Source organism: Xiphophorus hellerii, chromosome 6 (assembly GCF_003331165.1).
Source record: "Xiphophorus hellerii strain 12219 chromosome 6, Xiphophorus_hellerii-4.1, whole genome shotgun sequence".
Lineage (NCBI taxonomy): Eukaryota > Metazoa > Chordata > Actinopteri > Cyprinodontiformes > Poeciliidae > Xiphophorus > Xiphophorus hellerii.
Window position 1 is genome coordinate 15,449,204 of NC_045677.1, and position 16,949 is coordinate 15,466,152.

The 16,949-nt window shown below is 39.7% G+C and overlaps 1 protein-coding gene across 2 annotated transcripts in view; it reads left to right on the forward strand.

Moving 5' to 3' along the window:
* The first annotated feature begins 1,098 nt into the window (after positions 1–1,098).
* Positions 1,099–16,949, forward strand: part of pbx1a (pre-B-cell leukemia homeobox 1a) — a 64,446-nt gene continuing 48,595 nt past the window's right edge. The window contains exons 1-2 of one of the 2 annotated variants that reach the window (XM_032565790.1): positions 1,099–1,829; positions 3,192–3,265. In XM_032565790.1, coding sequence (XP_032421681.1) covers positions 1,645–1,829; positions 3,192–3,265 — 259 coding nt within the window. In that variant the 5' untranslated portion in view covers positions 1,099–1,644. The remainder of the gene's footprint in view (positions 1,830–3,191; positions 3,266–16,949) is intronic. The other variant, XM_032565791.1, reaches the window with a different exon arrangement.

A 16,949-nucleotide genomic window follows, 5' to 3' on the forward strand; every position in this document is an offset into this window, starting at 1 on the left:
GGAAGGAATGGTCATTATGAATTTCCTTTTATTGTCATTGCAATATTACGATAATAAAGTATTTCATCATTTCATATGTTTTGGCAATATATATGTTACTGAATACAGTCCAAAGCTCACAAGCACAATTACTTCTTTAGACTACCCATTGTTCAATATGGGTAGTTCATATTTAACAGATATGAACTACCCATATTGTTTATCTATTTGGTGAACGATCACTAAATAGGTGATCATTCAAGTGCAACAGTTACATTAAGTTCATCCCAATCACAGAAGTTTAAGATTTGCAAAAATCTTCAATAAGAGTTTAACTCCATCTTGATAAATAATGATTCTTGTCTTGTTTTTCTTCAATGATAAACGATACAATCTACTTCCAAATTTCTTCAACTATATGCTGTCAATAGACAAAATCGGCCTCATCAACGCAACTAGTATCATCTTCACGAAGGCTTAAAGTCTGCCAATACTGTTACAACCTAATTCTAGTACATTTCTTACCCTAACAAAAATACAACAATCATTTAGTGAATTATCCATTTCTGTAATTTTTTTTTGAGGACCCACAAAATCTTGGGTGCCTAGGCTGCTGCTCTTATAGGCACTTTTCTAAAGTGCAGCCCTGTTTGTGAATGCCCAAGGTGTATGAACGGGGTGATGCTTGTTGTGGGTCTCTGTTACAACTCAAGGCTAATGAGATGCTCTTCACAAACCGCAGCATGTTTCAATAAATCCACGTTGATTTACTATTCCTTTGACTGATTATACGAATGTAAATATTCAGCGGGAAAATATATAGTCTGGCTGACAGAGTGTCTTTTGCGAGCACCACCATGCCGCCACTGCTGGGTCAGAGCTCCATTGCCACTCACAATTATTTATTAGGCAACATATTCACTCTCTATCCATCACCGCATTGCCACCCGGCCCGGTCACATCTCTTAATGTTTATTACAGTGTCCCACCTTCCACCAGGAGAATGATTGACGCTTTCGGAGAGGACCGAGGTGGGACTTGCGCGCTCCTTCCTCTCCAATCGTGGCTCGAAGGGGGCGGAGGCTCTTCATCCCATACTCTGATTATGAGTCAGTTACCAGACATAAGCGAAACAATAACAGTTGGTGGGCCACTTTGCGCTCAGATCCTTCGCCGGCAAGTTGATACTTTCAGCGCCTTTTTGGCGCATCGAGGTCCCGATTATTTGCAGCCTATAGCGGAGGAGCACAACGCGCTCCACTTTTAATCAGATTAGGAACCTTTAATGTTCAATCCTGGTTTTCCTTCGTCCCTAACGTAGCGGTGCAGGAGTGGCCAAAGCCAAATGCAGCGATTCAGATCAGATTTCACCTAAACCAGCTGGGAGAGGGACCGACAGAGAGGGAGAGAGAGAGAGAGAGCCGAGAAGAGAAGAGCAGAGAAGAGAAGAGAGAGGGTTTGTCAGTCTCCCTCCTCCCAAATCCAGAAAAGCTTACCAAGGAAAAAAGGAGGAGTGTCTGGGCTCAGATAGACGCGAGGAATCCAGAGGAATTTCCCGAGGATTTTTTCTCTTCATTTCCCCCTCCTCATCACATCAAATTAAAAACAACAACAACAAGAAAAAAAAAAAAGTTGGAGGGGAGGCAGCGGGGACCGTGGTCAGGGATGGACGAGCAGCCGCGGCTGATGCACTCCCACGGGGTAGGCATGGCCGGACACCCCGGCCTGGCGCAGCATATGCAGGATGGCACGGCGGGGACGGACGGAGACGGAAGAAAGCAGGACATCGGAGACATATTACAGCAAATAATGACCATCACAGACCAAAGCTTAGACGAAGCGCAGGCAAGGTGAGACGCAACTAAAAACACTCGTGTTATTTATGGGAAAAGATGGAAATATCAGAGGAAGGGGGGGAGATAATACTCGCTTGTAACAGAACTGCCTGTAAATGAAACCAATAACGCCCACTGAAGTGCCGAGACTGAGCGACAGCGGCAAACAAAACCTTAAAAACTTGAAGATTTCATAATTTGACAACTTTTGTGTGATCATTTCCTATCAGAATTTATTAATTAGCGCCTGATTATTGCGGATTAAGACCAGTTTTATCTATGAGGGGACTTGGCAGCTCAGTTACTCAGAGTCTTTTGGCTTAATTGTTACAAAGGAGCTTACATTGTAATCCTGTGCCATAATAACAGGATGCAGATCCTCTTCTGTGGTTTACACCCAGCACTAAAAATAAAGACGGAAAATTAAAGAAATAAAACATGTAAATGTTTAAGAGGTGGGTTGTAACTGGATAGATTTTGCCCTATTAGTGTGTTATAAAAATATCTACATTTTCAATATTTAGCACAGCTAGTTCGAAAATTAGTTTTATTTAGATGCACCAATAAGCTTTTCTTGGCCTGTGCCGATTTCTTGTTTTGGTCGAGATGTAACCTGCCGATTCTACAATCTCAATTCGCAGTTGTCTGACGCTGATATTTATTTTATTTTTTTAATTCTACTGACCATAAAAGAGAATAAAATGGTACCTCTTTGTTTATGGTGCTAGTATAAATGCAAAATAGAGTAAAAAAATATTACAAGACAATAATGGTGAATAAACTGGCCAGATTTTACTTGCAAGAATTTGACCTGCCAATCGTCAATCAGAGCCAGTGAAGGGAAATTGGTTGCCTCTCATCTCTGGAGGATTTAATTGTGCATATTTTACACTGCTTCAGTATTTTTGTTCTTGTTGTTTAAATGTTCCGATTAAAAACAATACATTATTTAAATTTGACCTGAAAATACCAACACAATGAAGGGAAAACTGGCTGATTCCAGATGGTGAATATTTTGCCATGCTCCTATATTTTTTTAAAATTATTGGTCAGCAGTTAGAGCCCATGAAGGGAAAATTGACCAATGTTGGTCTTTAGATAACTCTGTGCATATTTTACCTTACTCCTGCAGTTTAAAAAAATAAAACAGCTAAAAAGTGACATTTTGATTTGATTTGCTGATCACAGATTAAAGTCAGTGAAGGAAAAATTGGCTGAATCAAATCTCTGACAGAATAATTGGTGCATAATTTTACCCTGCTCTCGTGTTTTATTTCTAATGACCGCATTAGAAATAAATAATAATAATAATAATAGATGTCTATGTTTGTTTGCTTGAGTATTGACCTGGTTATTGATGTGCTGTCTTCTTTTTAGGAAACACGCACTCAATTGCCATCGAATGAAACCTGCTCTGTTCAATGTCTTGTGTGAAATAAAGGAGAAAACAGGTAAGGACGCACATAGATGAGAAGCTTTTTGGCTGTAACAGCACCATCTTTGTGTCTCACCATCACTTTCTATTTTTTTTAATAATTGGATTCAGCTGTATAAATACCACGTCCTGTATTTACCTACAACGCATCATAAAACATATGTGAAAAAGCAGAGAAAACCTGCTGTTGGACGGCAGTGTTATCATTTTAGCCTTCCTCACCCCTCTCTGTGGGGCTTGATGTTGTTGTGTTAAGTGAACAGTTTTTCACGCAGAGGTATTTTCTGTTTATGTTCACGACAAGGGTCAAAGCCACTAAAAGGAATGCGTGAATTATCACTAATTTAACAGCAGATTAAAAAAGGAGAGCGGCTCATGTGATGAAAGGCTGCGAGTCGTCTCGGAGGGACGTGGCACAGCGGCGCTTTTCAAGAGAGGAAATAAAACAAAATATCCAATATAAGCTTATCTGAGAGCACAACTTTGAGGCTGTCTGCAAGGTTATTGAGAGGGAGCCTTGTCACTTTGTCGACTGGCTTGTCGCGTCGCAGCCGTGCGAGATGGCTGAGAATAAACACAGGGGCCGAGCCGCATGGAGGCAATACTGTTTTCATTAATATAACATGAACTTCTCTGCACTGACATTTCATCTGTATGAGTCAGGGTTTGGCACAGGTTTCTCTAAAAACAAGAGGGGAAACATGTAGACACTTGAGATTTTCATCAGATTTACAAAGAGCGCAGGCCCCTGCGGAGGAAGCTACAGTGCAGGCTGGGGGCCCTCGCTCCTAAATTGCAAGGCTCGGAAAAGTGAAAGAGTAATGCCTGGCTCTTTGTAAACTGTCTGGCGTCTCCCTGGGTTCAACCAGAGTTCGTTTCCAAAAAGAAGAACAAAGTGACTTGGACCTTTTCCTGGCTTTTCCCCCTTTGCCTCTCCCCTCTTCCCACCGTTCTTGGCAACCAAGCTTCTGACAGGAGAGAAGCTCTCCTCAGACTGCAAATTGTCCTCCCCTATGTTTAGTACCAAGTTTGGAAATGAACATGTTTCAAAAGAGCTTTTATTTTTTTTCTTATTGCTTTGCTCTTTTTTTTTCTGTTTTACTCAACGAACATTCACCTAACCTAAACATCACAAATCTCTCGATGTCTTCTCCAGCTTCATGAAGAAAAGCATTTAGAATCTATGAATAACGTAAACACCCACACTCACGCAAACACCCACACACACACACACACACACACACACTTCCAGAGACACCTAAAAAAAAATTCCCCCTGTCTGAAATTGAAGAGCTGAGCTGCGGCTCATCTTCGCCTATAGGAGGGTTTGTGCAGACGAAACTGAAAATCCTTTCACTGCAGTGACAGAGAAAATGACTCAAACCTTCACCATGGCATTTACAGCCAAATGTGCTGAGTGCAGTGTATGCGAGTGGAGTACAGCCTGTAATTTGTCAAGACTTTTTTATATTCTTTATAAAGAGTCAGCTTCTCCTTGCTTTTTACATTGTTGCAGTCATAGTGTCTCCGAGAAGAGATGACGAGCACGGCGGCTCCAATTCAACCTTTTACCAAAGAGAGGAAGAGTTTCTCCGCATTAGCGATCATTTGCTGCATGTATGAGCCATGTGCGCCTCTTTCTTGCTCTGTGTCGGCAGTGTGAGCGTTGACAGCAGCAATATGGGTCACTGCCGCAGTGAGGTGTCCATTGGCAGGCAGCTGACAAACAAGGCGGGAGTGCATGCCAATAGTGGACAGAGGAAGCCTTAACTGATGACCCCGCGCCACCTCGCTCCCCTTTTGATTTGTGCTGGGGTCGCTGCAGTGTCACTGCGTTGGAGTATTTAGCAAGCTTAAACAAGCTCAGGTTCACACGCCTGCTTATAGGAAACCAACAGCGAAGGTTTGTGTTACCTCACTTAGAGACGGTCTTTTGGCAGCTAAGGTCGTGTTTCACAGAAACATCTTCCTCCCGCCCTCCCGAGCCCTCTGCCTTTTTTAATCTTAAACTATCGACATTGTAAGCAAAGTTACTTAGAGCACTCGGGTTTGTTTTCCTGCGCTCTGCTTCATATCCTGTGACTAGGGCTGGAAAGCGTCTTTGTTTGCTTGGAACCATTACGGCGAGGGAAGCTGGCACGTACAGGTTGACTAAGTAAGAGAAGCCAGACACCAAGTCGGTGTTTCTGGGTGTCAGATTTCAGGCCGGCTCACTCCCCACCACCACCGCCAGTTTCTCTCTATCTGCGGGCCTGGGACTGTTTCATTTCGTCAGGCCTCTCTGTGTCAGCGGCCTCACGTTACATCCATGCAGACTCGGGTCAGATGGAGAGCTCCTGCATGACTAATGTGATCAGACGGATAATGCATTACACCGCTTGAACTTATCAAAGCTAGAGACCTGCTGAATCAGTCTGTCCTGCTAACAGCAGTCCTACCAAGAGTCTGCAACGCTAATTAGGCAAAACATTTTAGATATTCACAACAGTCAGAGCTCTTTAAGGCTTCTTAAAGGAATGGGAATGCAATTGAAAATATTACTCTTTTCGGCATGAAGCAAACAAGAGCTGTTATTATTTAACAGCATGGCGCTGGCATGGGCTGCTTACAGGTCAGAGGAGAAAAGGGTTTTTAAAAAGTTACAGTTTCAGTATAGTAAAAACAAAAAGAAATGGCCATGCTGTTCCTTTAAATGTTTAAAATAGTTCTAATGACCCGATGTGCAACAGACAAGATTTAAACATTTCTGATACACCTGCCAGGCAAAAGATCCCGTATTTTTTATTAATTTGACAGTAATATGACATAATTACATATTTAGTACTATACTTGTGGATGGAAATAACACATTTTAATCTGTAGTGTTATTAAGCATTCATGTAGGACAGACTGTGCACTTGCAAGACGCTTTCTCATAGACAAAGTTCAAGTTCGCTTTCATGCAAGAAAAACGGCTGTGATTGTGGAATAATCATAATTTCTAACTGGAAATATTATACACACTACTACATGCCATCACCTCTGTCTAGCACTGAGATAAGGAAACATAGACAGAATATCTCAGTGGAAGGTGAGGAATACAGTTTAATTTGTAAGCCCAGCATCTGTGCTTTTTCTTATGCCTGTCAACCTCGGCTAAAGATGATGCCTTCATGTTGCTGAAAAACAACAAGAAGCTTCTCTAACTTCCACTTCCAGAAAAGATCGCAAAACTTTTAGCATATATGGCTAGAAGATATTTGAGGATTTCATTTTGTAATTATTTTTATGCATTTCAACACAACAGTGCTCGTTAGCCAAATTACAAAGTGAGTGTGTAAGTGATGGGAGAGATGCAGTAGACTAATGCCCTCCTCCCCCACTTGCTGCTGCACACTGCTGATCAGCTGAATGAAATGAGGCTGCTACATGTTTAGCTCACTTAGAATGAAGACATATCCACACATTCAGTTTTATGGAAATATTTTCAGTAGAGAAAAACTGTCCTGGTGTGAAAACTTATCAAGGTTTCACACTATTAAACTACAGTTGACAAACTACGAGTAACATTTCTGTTAAGCAGCTGACTGCTGGTAAATACCATATGATCATACATTTGTTTTTAAGGTTATCCTTAGCAGCCATGCCAAGTTTTCTGGGAACCTTTATAAAGAATTAGACATAATCCTGAGAGTTGCTTGGAAAGTTTGGCTTAAACGGAAAAAGAAAGAACAAAAACAAGAAATCTTTGCTTAGAAATGACTGAATTTAGATTTAAACAAGCATTTACTAATTTATGACTTGTCTGACTATTAAATAAGCAATTTATACGGTGACTCCCTCAACAGGCTTGATGTAAACCTGCAGGTGCATCGCGATAATGTCAAATGGCTATTTCCAGCATTTCCTTTAATATCAACACTAAACGATGATGGAGGTGCTCGTTGAGCTCCTGTGCAGCAGTGGATAAACTGGTCACTATGGCTCCCAGTGCTGCTGTTTTTCAGTATTTAATTGACACGGCTGTCCATGATGAGTTCAGGGGTTAGTGTTGCCTCTCTTTGTTACTCTCCTCTCATATCCAGTGACAGATGGAGGCATTAGTCTCCAATGTGGCGCTGTCCTGAAACTAATGGCTATGTCCTTGGTTTCCCCGTGCTAGCTGGGAGACTGTATATCTGTCCCTGGCTTGGAAGTGCAGAAGCAGCAGTTTATCCCCCACTACCCCCAGCCCCTTCATGTTTTAGTTTCCACGGAAATAAGACCGAGCAGGACTTTGTCTGCTCTCTCATAAATAACCTCAAAATAAATAACTTCAAAATGAGAGTGAAGTTTTTTTTTTCTTTTCTATCTGAGAAAAGCAGGCTTTGATTTGTGAGCTTATATGAACCTCTTACCAGAAATGTTCATCCAAGTGAGGGATAATACCCATGTGATATATTTTTATGGAGGATGTGCAGATTGTAGCTTTAAAAGTAAGCTACAGGATATAAAAATAATCTGCTGTACTTTTTTTAATGTCTCATTTTATATTTGTACTTCATTACCCGTGCAGTTCAGGAAAACCTGCAAGTATTTCAGCCACTCTCCTGTCCTCCAGCATAAACTCACTTGCAATTAGGACAGCTAATATATTATGCAAATGTTGACTGGTTTAATTGAGACATGTTAATCATGTTTTAAGAGGCTAATTACAGCCCTGTATATCTGAGGTGGGAGTAGTAATTAGCCGTGATAACAGATCTGGCTGTAGAGTGGTCATATGCAGTGTTGCGATGTATAACTACAGAGTACCTGTGTGCTCATTTACAAACACCTGAACATTTCTTTTTATTATTATTTTTTATATTGCTATGTTAGCAAATGTCTAAACAATGCCTTATTGCTGGGCTTTGTTTTATTACTGCGTATTGTGTTCACAAGAATGAGATGAGGTGAGACATTAGCGATATTTTTTAGGAAAAATAAAGTCAGGATTCTGTGACATTGCTTAGCTTTTTATCACAATATGTTGCGATATTAATTGCTATGGTGATAAAAGTGACAATAAAAGGTATTTAAAAAAATTCATTTGTCTGTTTGGCTGTTAAGCTGTCACTATATGCAGTCAAAGCCTCAAGCGAACAATTACTGCTATAAAAATACAATGTGCCCATTATTAAAAAGGGTACATCACGACAACAGTTGCATTCATTAGTGTAAGTTGGGTGCTAAACAGTTCACATTATTTGCATTCAGTCATCTTTTGAAACATAAACACATTTATTGTTGATGAAATCAACAGTGGAAAAATAGTCCAAACAGTTAAATAACAATTCTAACCATGGTTTTGATCATAATAATTATTTTTCATAATTATACAATTGCCTTTCTCTACTAAGAAGCAGAGGAAGGTTTTCATACACCTTTATAAAGAACCTGTGGTGTGTGTAGAACAATATTATCTTTGTAAGTTTAATTGTATGCAGTTAAAGTTTGGTCAATTTAAATATTTTAGATTTTGGACTAGATGTGATGCAAAGTTTCTGAGTATATTCAAAACAGCTGCCATCCCAGCCCTCGTTACAAACATTTAGCCAGACGCAGTATTCTCACAGTGCTTATATTATGTTCATTTCATCAACAGGTCAAACAAAGATCTGCTTCTATTCTTCCTTCAAAATAAAGGTCTTAAATATAATGTTGATATCCTTGAAATAAATAGTTACAAAATGCATCTGTTTAAATATGCCCCAAATTTTTTATATTTATATTTTGACTGTATTTGTCTTTCTGGTCATCTGATCCAGCAGTGTTGATTGTTCTGACCATTGGGCTCTTATCCTGCACACAACCCTGTTCTTAGTTTTCTGGCATCTGATCATATTTGGATCCATTACACTAAGAATGCCCTCCCACTTATCGAAAATAAAATCGCTTTAGAGAGGAAATTTGCTCCATGGCTGGAGTGGAGTTTCTTTTTTATCGGATGTTTATCTCTGGAGCAGCTTTTAGTGTCTACACAACAGCTCCGGTGACATTATTGCCAATTCAATTGCCTCAGTTATTGTTTTTTTTTCGTTATTGGTGCTGTTTGGATTTGATTGGATTTTGCACAGACTTGTGGAATTGCGCCTCACAGTTTGACCAGTCAAAGCATACATTCTCATGTTGTTGGAGTTGAAACCTCTGCTGTTGGTCTGGGTCAGTGTGAGGTTGCAATTTTATAATGACCTTGACCAAATTTACAGCTTTATTTCTACTGGCCTTAAAATAACGTATCATATATATTGACTATTACAGTTACAGTGTTATCTGTAATATTCCTTTATTGTTATTTTTTGTTATTTATTTCCACAATTTACAGCAATGTAAATATGCAGAAATTAGAAAAGTAGGTAAATTTCATCCCTAGTCCTTCTCAATATATTGTCTTAAAAATATAGAATATTTGCAATTTTTTTGTAGTTTTAATGAAAAGTGCTTATTGCCATTCTGCTCTTTATCGAACTACACTACAATTATTGTGATCTTGTATTAACTAGTTAATTAGTGAAGCTATCTGCTCAGGTAGAGCATCTGTCAGCTGCTTAAGTGACAAGTTACTTGTAGCTCGCCTATAAGTGTTTTAAAACACAGTTTTCTCATTTGGAGTTATAGGTGGCACTCTTTTGGTTTCCATGCAATAACTGTGTATTTTATAGACAGATATTTGGCTGTTTTGTAAGTAAAGGATAACCATAGTAACCTAATTTCAGCCAGCTGAACAGTAGAGTGCAGCAAGAAGCAAGGGAGGGCCTCTGCAGCATTACTGAATGAGCCATGCAGCAGGAAAAACTCCTGTGGTTTCTCTGGCATCTTATGAAAAAGACTTTAAACTGTAGGAACCTAATCATGTATAATTATAGGAGCTTTCAAACCACAACCTTTTAATTTTTGTTATTTCTACCTCTCAAAGCATCCCAACTATAGTTTTAAAATTTATCACTTTAACGTGAATATTCAGGGGTGGTCTGTTAGTTTTCATAACATTATTAACTTGAAATATTCCTCTGTCTCATAAGCAAGGGGAAAATGCTGTAATCATCCAGTGCACAGCAACAGGTAGGGGAGGGGCAGCGTGGCATGGTCTGTATAGCCAGAGAAAACCCTGATCACTCATGTACTATTTATGACATTTCACACAAAAAAAAATACTTTAGGTATAGTGTGATGAATATGAAACAATATTTTTTCTAAAAACTTGGTACACCTTGATAATAAAAAATGTCTAATATTTAGGTTATTATTTATTGAAAAATGTATAATTAAAATTGTGTGGTTACCCGTAATCAGACAAAAAAATAATTGCATATGCATTCATGAATGCTTGTGTAATTTGATGTAGGTGGGCTGCCTGGCTCGTCGCCACTAAGATGTAAGTGGCATGTTGGCAGCACGCTGGGGTTGTACAAAAGACCTCTCCCCCCCCACCCTCCACTTCCACTCCCCGACTTCGATGAACAGTCAAACATAAGACGGCGAGCACTCTTCCCTGGCTGACTTAGTAAAAATGACACAAATTAATACATGCTGCTTAAACAGGAGCAAGATTAATGGTTGCCTTTCGCAGCGGCTTAGATCCTCTGTCAGTCGCTGCTCGCTGCCCAGATGGAATCAACACCAATCAATGAGGCTACCGACTCTCACTGCATATCTGCTCACGATGTTGAGGGGTACACGGAGATGCACACATTTACATATGCTTTGAACACACAGTTTCTTATGCCACGCAAAATAAAAATGATAAAAAAAAAAAAAAAAGAATCACAAACTTCCTCCTGGTATTTCTTCCTCTCCCTTCAGGTTTCCTCTGTATAAACCGCACTGCATATCGTGTATTACATCCCATATAGTCGGATGTTCAATCAGGTGCCACAGAGTCAGATGGGAAAGAGCAGCAAGGCTGATGGCTCAGTCGTGATTGGATGTTTCAATTACTGATAGTAATGCCATGGTGTAGTGAGTCATGCAGTGCAGATAGCACCATTTATTTTAATCAGGACAGGGGAGAGATGGGTGTGGATATGTCTCCCTCATTTCAGAGGGAGTTTCACATTTAGATGCAAGGGAGTGCATTCCCCTCTTCTCCAAACACACACACTCTCTCTCACGCACACCCACACACACTTTTTCTTAGATGCATGCACAGTCACACACATACACACGCTCAGGTGGATTGAGAACGGAGGATAGGTTGCCTTGGGTAACGCGTAGCGACAAGGTACTCTCTCGGCGAGCTATTCTAATTTATGTTAATAAACCTTGCAGTTGCTGTGAGAGACAAAGGGGCCAGAGATGAGCCTCGGTAACCTCGGTACTTTCACTGGAAGTAAAAACACAGGCAAGAACAAAAAAAAAAAACAAAACTGTTAGGAGATAGTGAACTGTAGAGAGACTCTTCTCACTGAGGCACAGAACGATGATAAATTTAGCCACACAAAGAGTTATTTTGTGGCTGCGAAATCAAACAGTCTCATGCTTGCAATTTTCAAGTTTGGTGTGCGGTGTTTACTATTTCTGTGTCAGAGTCTGTGTTGGAAGGGGCAGGGATTGGCAGGCGGGTTGTCTCCTGGGATCGTTGCTGCTAATTCCGCGGGGCTCCGAAGAGACACTGGATGCTGCAGCTTTGGATCACTTCCCAGGGCAGATGCGACACCACAGGTAGCATTTAACACAGTGGGGCAAAAGCATGAATGTTAACAGAGGTCAGGGTATGGTCTGATGGCCTGCAGTGCTAAGACCCTCTTGGCGAGATAGATAAGAGCCCTGAAATTACCTCGAAAAACAGCTTGATAATTTTTTGGGGGAAAAAAAAGTTTTGCTTTTTCATATCATTATGTTGCTTCTTTTAGTCATTAAATTGCCATCAATCTGAAAGCTTAATGAATATGATCTTGTTTTTACATTGTTCAGCTTTTGAATCCAAAGTGGGGTTTTTTTTTCTGCAATGCAAACCATCACCCCGGTAACACCAACAAGGATTGATAACACAACAACTCCTTCCGCTTCTGTAATATATCCATATCCCTAACCCGAAGAGTGAAAGCTGTGGATTTCCTCTGTGCCTGCTGTCTGCCAGCTTGCCTTTGGCGATGTTAGTTCTGGACAGTTAACTCCCACTGAAATTATGTTAATTGCTGTCATTTTCTTTTTTCTACTTGAGCATAATCAGCAAATTATATACTTCTGTTCATTTATTACAGAGCCACTCCTAACGGGGTTTTTACCCTTCAAAGATCAAAAGTTAGGAGGGGAGGTGGTTTGCTCTTATGTTTGTGTACTCATTTGTCATATTATGTATCAGCTGGCTATTACAAAAACTGTAATGTGCCATGAATAGTTTGGTGTAGTCAAATTACATAAGGTTATATCCAAAGATTTTAATTGGTTGCACTCCTCAGAAACATTCAGTAAACATGGAAAAAAAAATGCCAGATTTTAATTTATGCTGTGAGTTTTATTTGCCTGGTAAATTTACGTGGTAGATCTAGGTATTTTGCTTTCTAAAAGCTCACTTGATGTTGTATTGCATGTGTGCATTGCTAACACCGATGCGCTAATCTGTCGTTCTTGTCTCCGACTCAGATCAGGATAATTTAAGATTAGGTATTTGACAATCAGATGTTCAAATCCAATTTTGTTTTTTTTGGAGGGCTTGGGGGGTTGTACTTATTTGTTAAAACTATCACTATGTTGGCAGTGCTCCCAGTGCTAACTAGTAATAACCAATCAAAGCCACGAGGAGAGTGTTAGCAATGTCAATCATACTTGTGTACATGCCCCACTACAGCTAGGCAAGTTGTTTCTCTGCCATTAACACATTGAGTAGTGTGTACATGAGGTTGACTGACAGCACTAAGACCCTCCTCCTAGCTCTGATTGGTTGTTTAATGAAGATGTAAAAAAATTATATATACAAGTTACTGCAGATTTAAGGTGAGGGCACAAAATGCCATAAATATATATAAAAGGCCTAGAACTTTAAGATATAGTAAAATAAGACACACACCTACATTTCATCAGGAGCAAACTTTTTTTTTTCAAATGGAGTCTTAGCAGGATAGCTTTAATATGCTCTGTTTACACAGGTTTAACTAGGCTAACAAAGTTGCAACAGTGGAAACTCTAAATACAAGAATTACATGTAATTTAGTGAGGTTGAACAGATAGTTTTACATCCTGACCATTTGTATGTGGAAACAACTGGCCCACCAATTCTGCCAGCACTGGCACCCTGTACACAACTGGCTTTAAATGTGCTGACTGAACTGGCGTCGCTGTCTGCAGGGCTGTAAAAATAAATCGGTCATTACACAGTATTTCCTGCCTGTCCTTGAAATTTTTAGGAAAAGTGCCATAACGTTGTTGTTCCTCATAGTTAAGCTAAATTTGACAACACATTTGCTTGGTGAGTGCTGCGCTTTCCACTTTTTCTCCACATTGCACACACCTTGTTGATTGTTCTAGAAGAAAGTGCTTCTCCAAAACCTTGCTTTTGCTGCAGCATGCGGTGAATAACACGGTAGAAGACAAAGCGCAAATATAGGAGCAACACGTGGAACCTCCTGACGAAACACAGTCATGGCTGAGAGAGGAACTCAGCACGGTGATTCGGTCGTCAGCCACAGCCATCCTGTACATCCACGTACAGAGGAAAACTCATTTTTAGAAAACCTATGTATTTACATCTGTATACATTTATATTTCAGTTTAATTCAAAACTACTTTATTGATCCGAAAAGAAAATTTAATTTGTTTAGATGTGTTTGTATGTAGAGTTCCCATTGTAAAAAGTGTTGACATCTGAAAGGCATATTACTTTATTTGCTTATAATCAAATTTATTTATTTGCTTTCATCAACTCAAATCATTCATCAGCTGACAATGTTTTCATGGAGAGAATTTTGCTAAACCTTGAATGAGGTCTTTTATGATTTCAGTTGTTGAAAATTAGACTCGTAAAATGTTTATTCTGTTTGTCTTGTGCACTGTAAAAAAAAAAAGTCTCTAAGTTACGTTAATATACCGGCAGCTGTGGTTGCCAGAATTTTACCGCATTTAAATGGATATATGTACCCATATAAATTTTACCGTATTTATACAGTAAAATTCTGGCAGTCACAGCTGCCAGTATTTTACTGTAAATTAGAGACGTTTTTCTTTACAGTGTGTAGACAAAAATGACAGAAAATATTATTCTCCTGCTCCCTAAGCCTGTTTAAACAATTAAAACTAATGTTTCTGACACATCAACAACTATGAATTGAAATTCTTATGACAGATAAATTTAGTAAAATTTATTTGTCATGACGGAAAAAAATGTAGACAATTCTACTACTGGTAAAAAAAAATCACATTGATTATTACTTTTAATCTGATTTTGATGCCATGTTTAGGCTCTGGTCAGTGGAATATTTTCTTTAATACTTTAAAACATAGAAATAGCTAAATATATCTCCTTTTTTTGAAGTTTCAGACAGACTCTTGAAAACTTTCTCATATCTCGCCCTTCCTATGACAAAGTGGGGAGTAGAGGATGCAGAATAGGTGACATCATCCAGACAGATAAGAAACAGATTGTTTTATATTGAAAGCTGATTAAAAAACAGCTGTGATTCTTCAAATTTAACTACGTGATTCTCAACATGTAATTAGAGCCAGTACCCAACAACAAAAACCTGGAATCAGGATTTGAGTTTCATAAGAGACTCTTACAGAAAAGATTTGACTTGACTTCTTTTTAACAAAAACAGAAAAGCTCTAAAAATATCTTATTTCTAGATTAAAGATGATGTGGAAATCCTCCCACCATTTATTTGATTAACTGCTGACATTTCTACCTCTGATATTATGCTTTTTTGTGAAGTGCTTATGTGATTCCCCTTGGAACCACTTCGTGTGTGCATCTCTGCACACATAAATACAAACATGCACCATGTGGTTGTCTGCTGAACACAAATAGACTGCCTAGAAAACCGCTACATACTATCACTCCCAAAATAGGAAGGCATGTGTGATAGTTTAAACTGATAGGACAGGATCTGTCATTTTGCATTATGCTTGATCCAGATGGCACAAACACAAGTATTTCCATACATCTTGGTTACTATTAAAAATATGGAAGGTTTCTGTTGAGACTTTTGTTAAGAATTCAGAATGTTACATGTAACATATGCTGATTTCTTTCCAAGATTTGAACCAGCAGCCTCTCTGCTACACGCATGTTTTTCACCCCTAAAGGCAAACTCGTCCTCCTCTTCCGTTATGTTTTTTATTTGGCTCGCCAGCATCACCGTGCAGCCTGTTTTATTGTACATGTCCTTCAGCGCCGTGTTTAGCAGTCTTCTGCCCCTAAAGACATAAAACTCCTTTATGTTCCTATTACTTGAGTTTACGGAGAGCATCTTCAGCCGCCCCGCCTTCCGATAAGATCATATTGATAGATTGATATTGGGAGAACCGTAGTGCGATAAAGGCGCGGGGGTTAAGAGCTTCTTGGATAGTTTAACCTTGATAAAACAGTTGTTTCAGTGAGGCTGATTTCGCCCCATCCGTCTTCATCCGTCAGGGCCCCGCTGAAGTATGCAAATGAAGGCAATAGAGGGAAGCGCCGTGTGCGGTTAAATGGGGCGTTGCGAATGTGCGGTGTACCGCGCCGACGGGGTGATACTACTTACTGTCCAAATTTAGTGTGTCTTTTCTGAACCCTGCTTCCTCCCCCCTCCCCTGTCTGTTTTGTCTACATTTCAAGGAAAAAAAAAATACATACGTATATATTTATACTTGTCCTGAGAGGATCTGTGCCCTCTCGTAAAAAGATTACAGCTGTAACAGAAGCAAAGCAGTTTATGTGCTTATGTTATTATTTTTAATGTGTTTTAGCTGGAGTTTAGAGGTTGCAGCCTCTTATTTGTGTCTCTCAGTGTGCAGCACAGGCATCTACATGTTGCAGCTGGTTTTATGGCATGCTCTCCCCATACATTTTAGAGCATGGCTGTTTATTGTGCTAATTAGCAAGTCTGGAGGTGTAAGGGTAATAATCTTTGTGATAATAACTGTTTATGCCTTAACACAGCACTCCATTCAGAGTTTATGTTGCTCGGGCAGCTTCATTTGCCTGATTAGTTTTGTACCTACTCAGCAGCATTAAGGAAGCTTTTTTGTGTGTGTGTCTGTTTGAGTCTCTCATTTATCTCACGTGTCTGTATATTGATTGATTCCCCTGCTCTCTCGTTATTTTTGCTCTGTTCTTCACAACTCATTTTACAGAAAGACGAGGCCAGGAAAGGGTTACCACATCTCCTGTCTGCTGTCTGATCAGCCGCCACACATAGAGCTGTCAGTCAGGAGCTTTCCTGCCTGCCCTTTTGTTATGGAACGCCAGCTCTGTGGGTGGGTCCTCTGGGTGATAGATGGCTCGGAGAGCCTATCGGACTGCGAGAAGCATCCATCTCTGTCTGGTGCCTGTTAAACAAGCTTGGGAAAGCAGCCATGTAGCCCTAACTACCACTGGCCTCCACTAAAAAACCCCATTAACATTAATGAAGGATAGCTTTAAAAGTTCTTCAGTAATAGGCTTGAATTGGATTTATGAGTCAGATGGTTTGCCAGAGAGTTGCTCTTAAAAAAGGTCTCCGTTTGATAAATGGAAACGAGCATTTGAAGGGTTTCTTTTTGGAATTCAGCTTGATTGTTTTTTT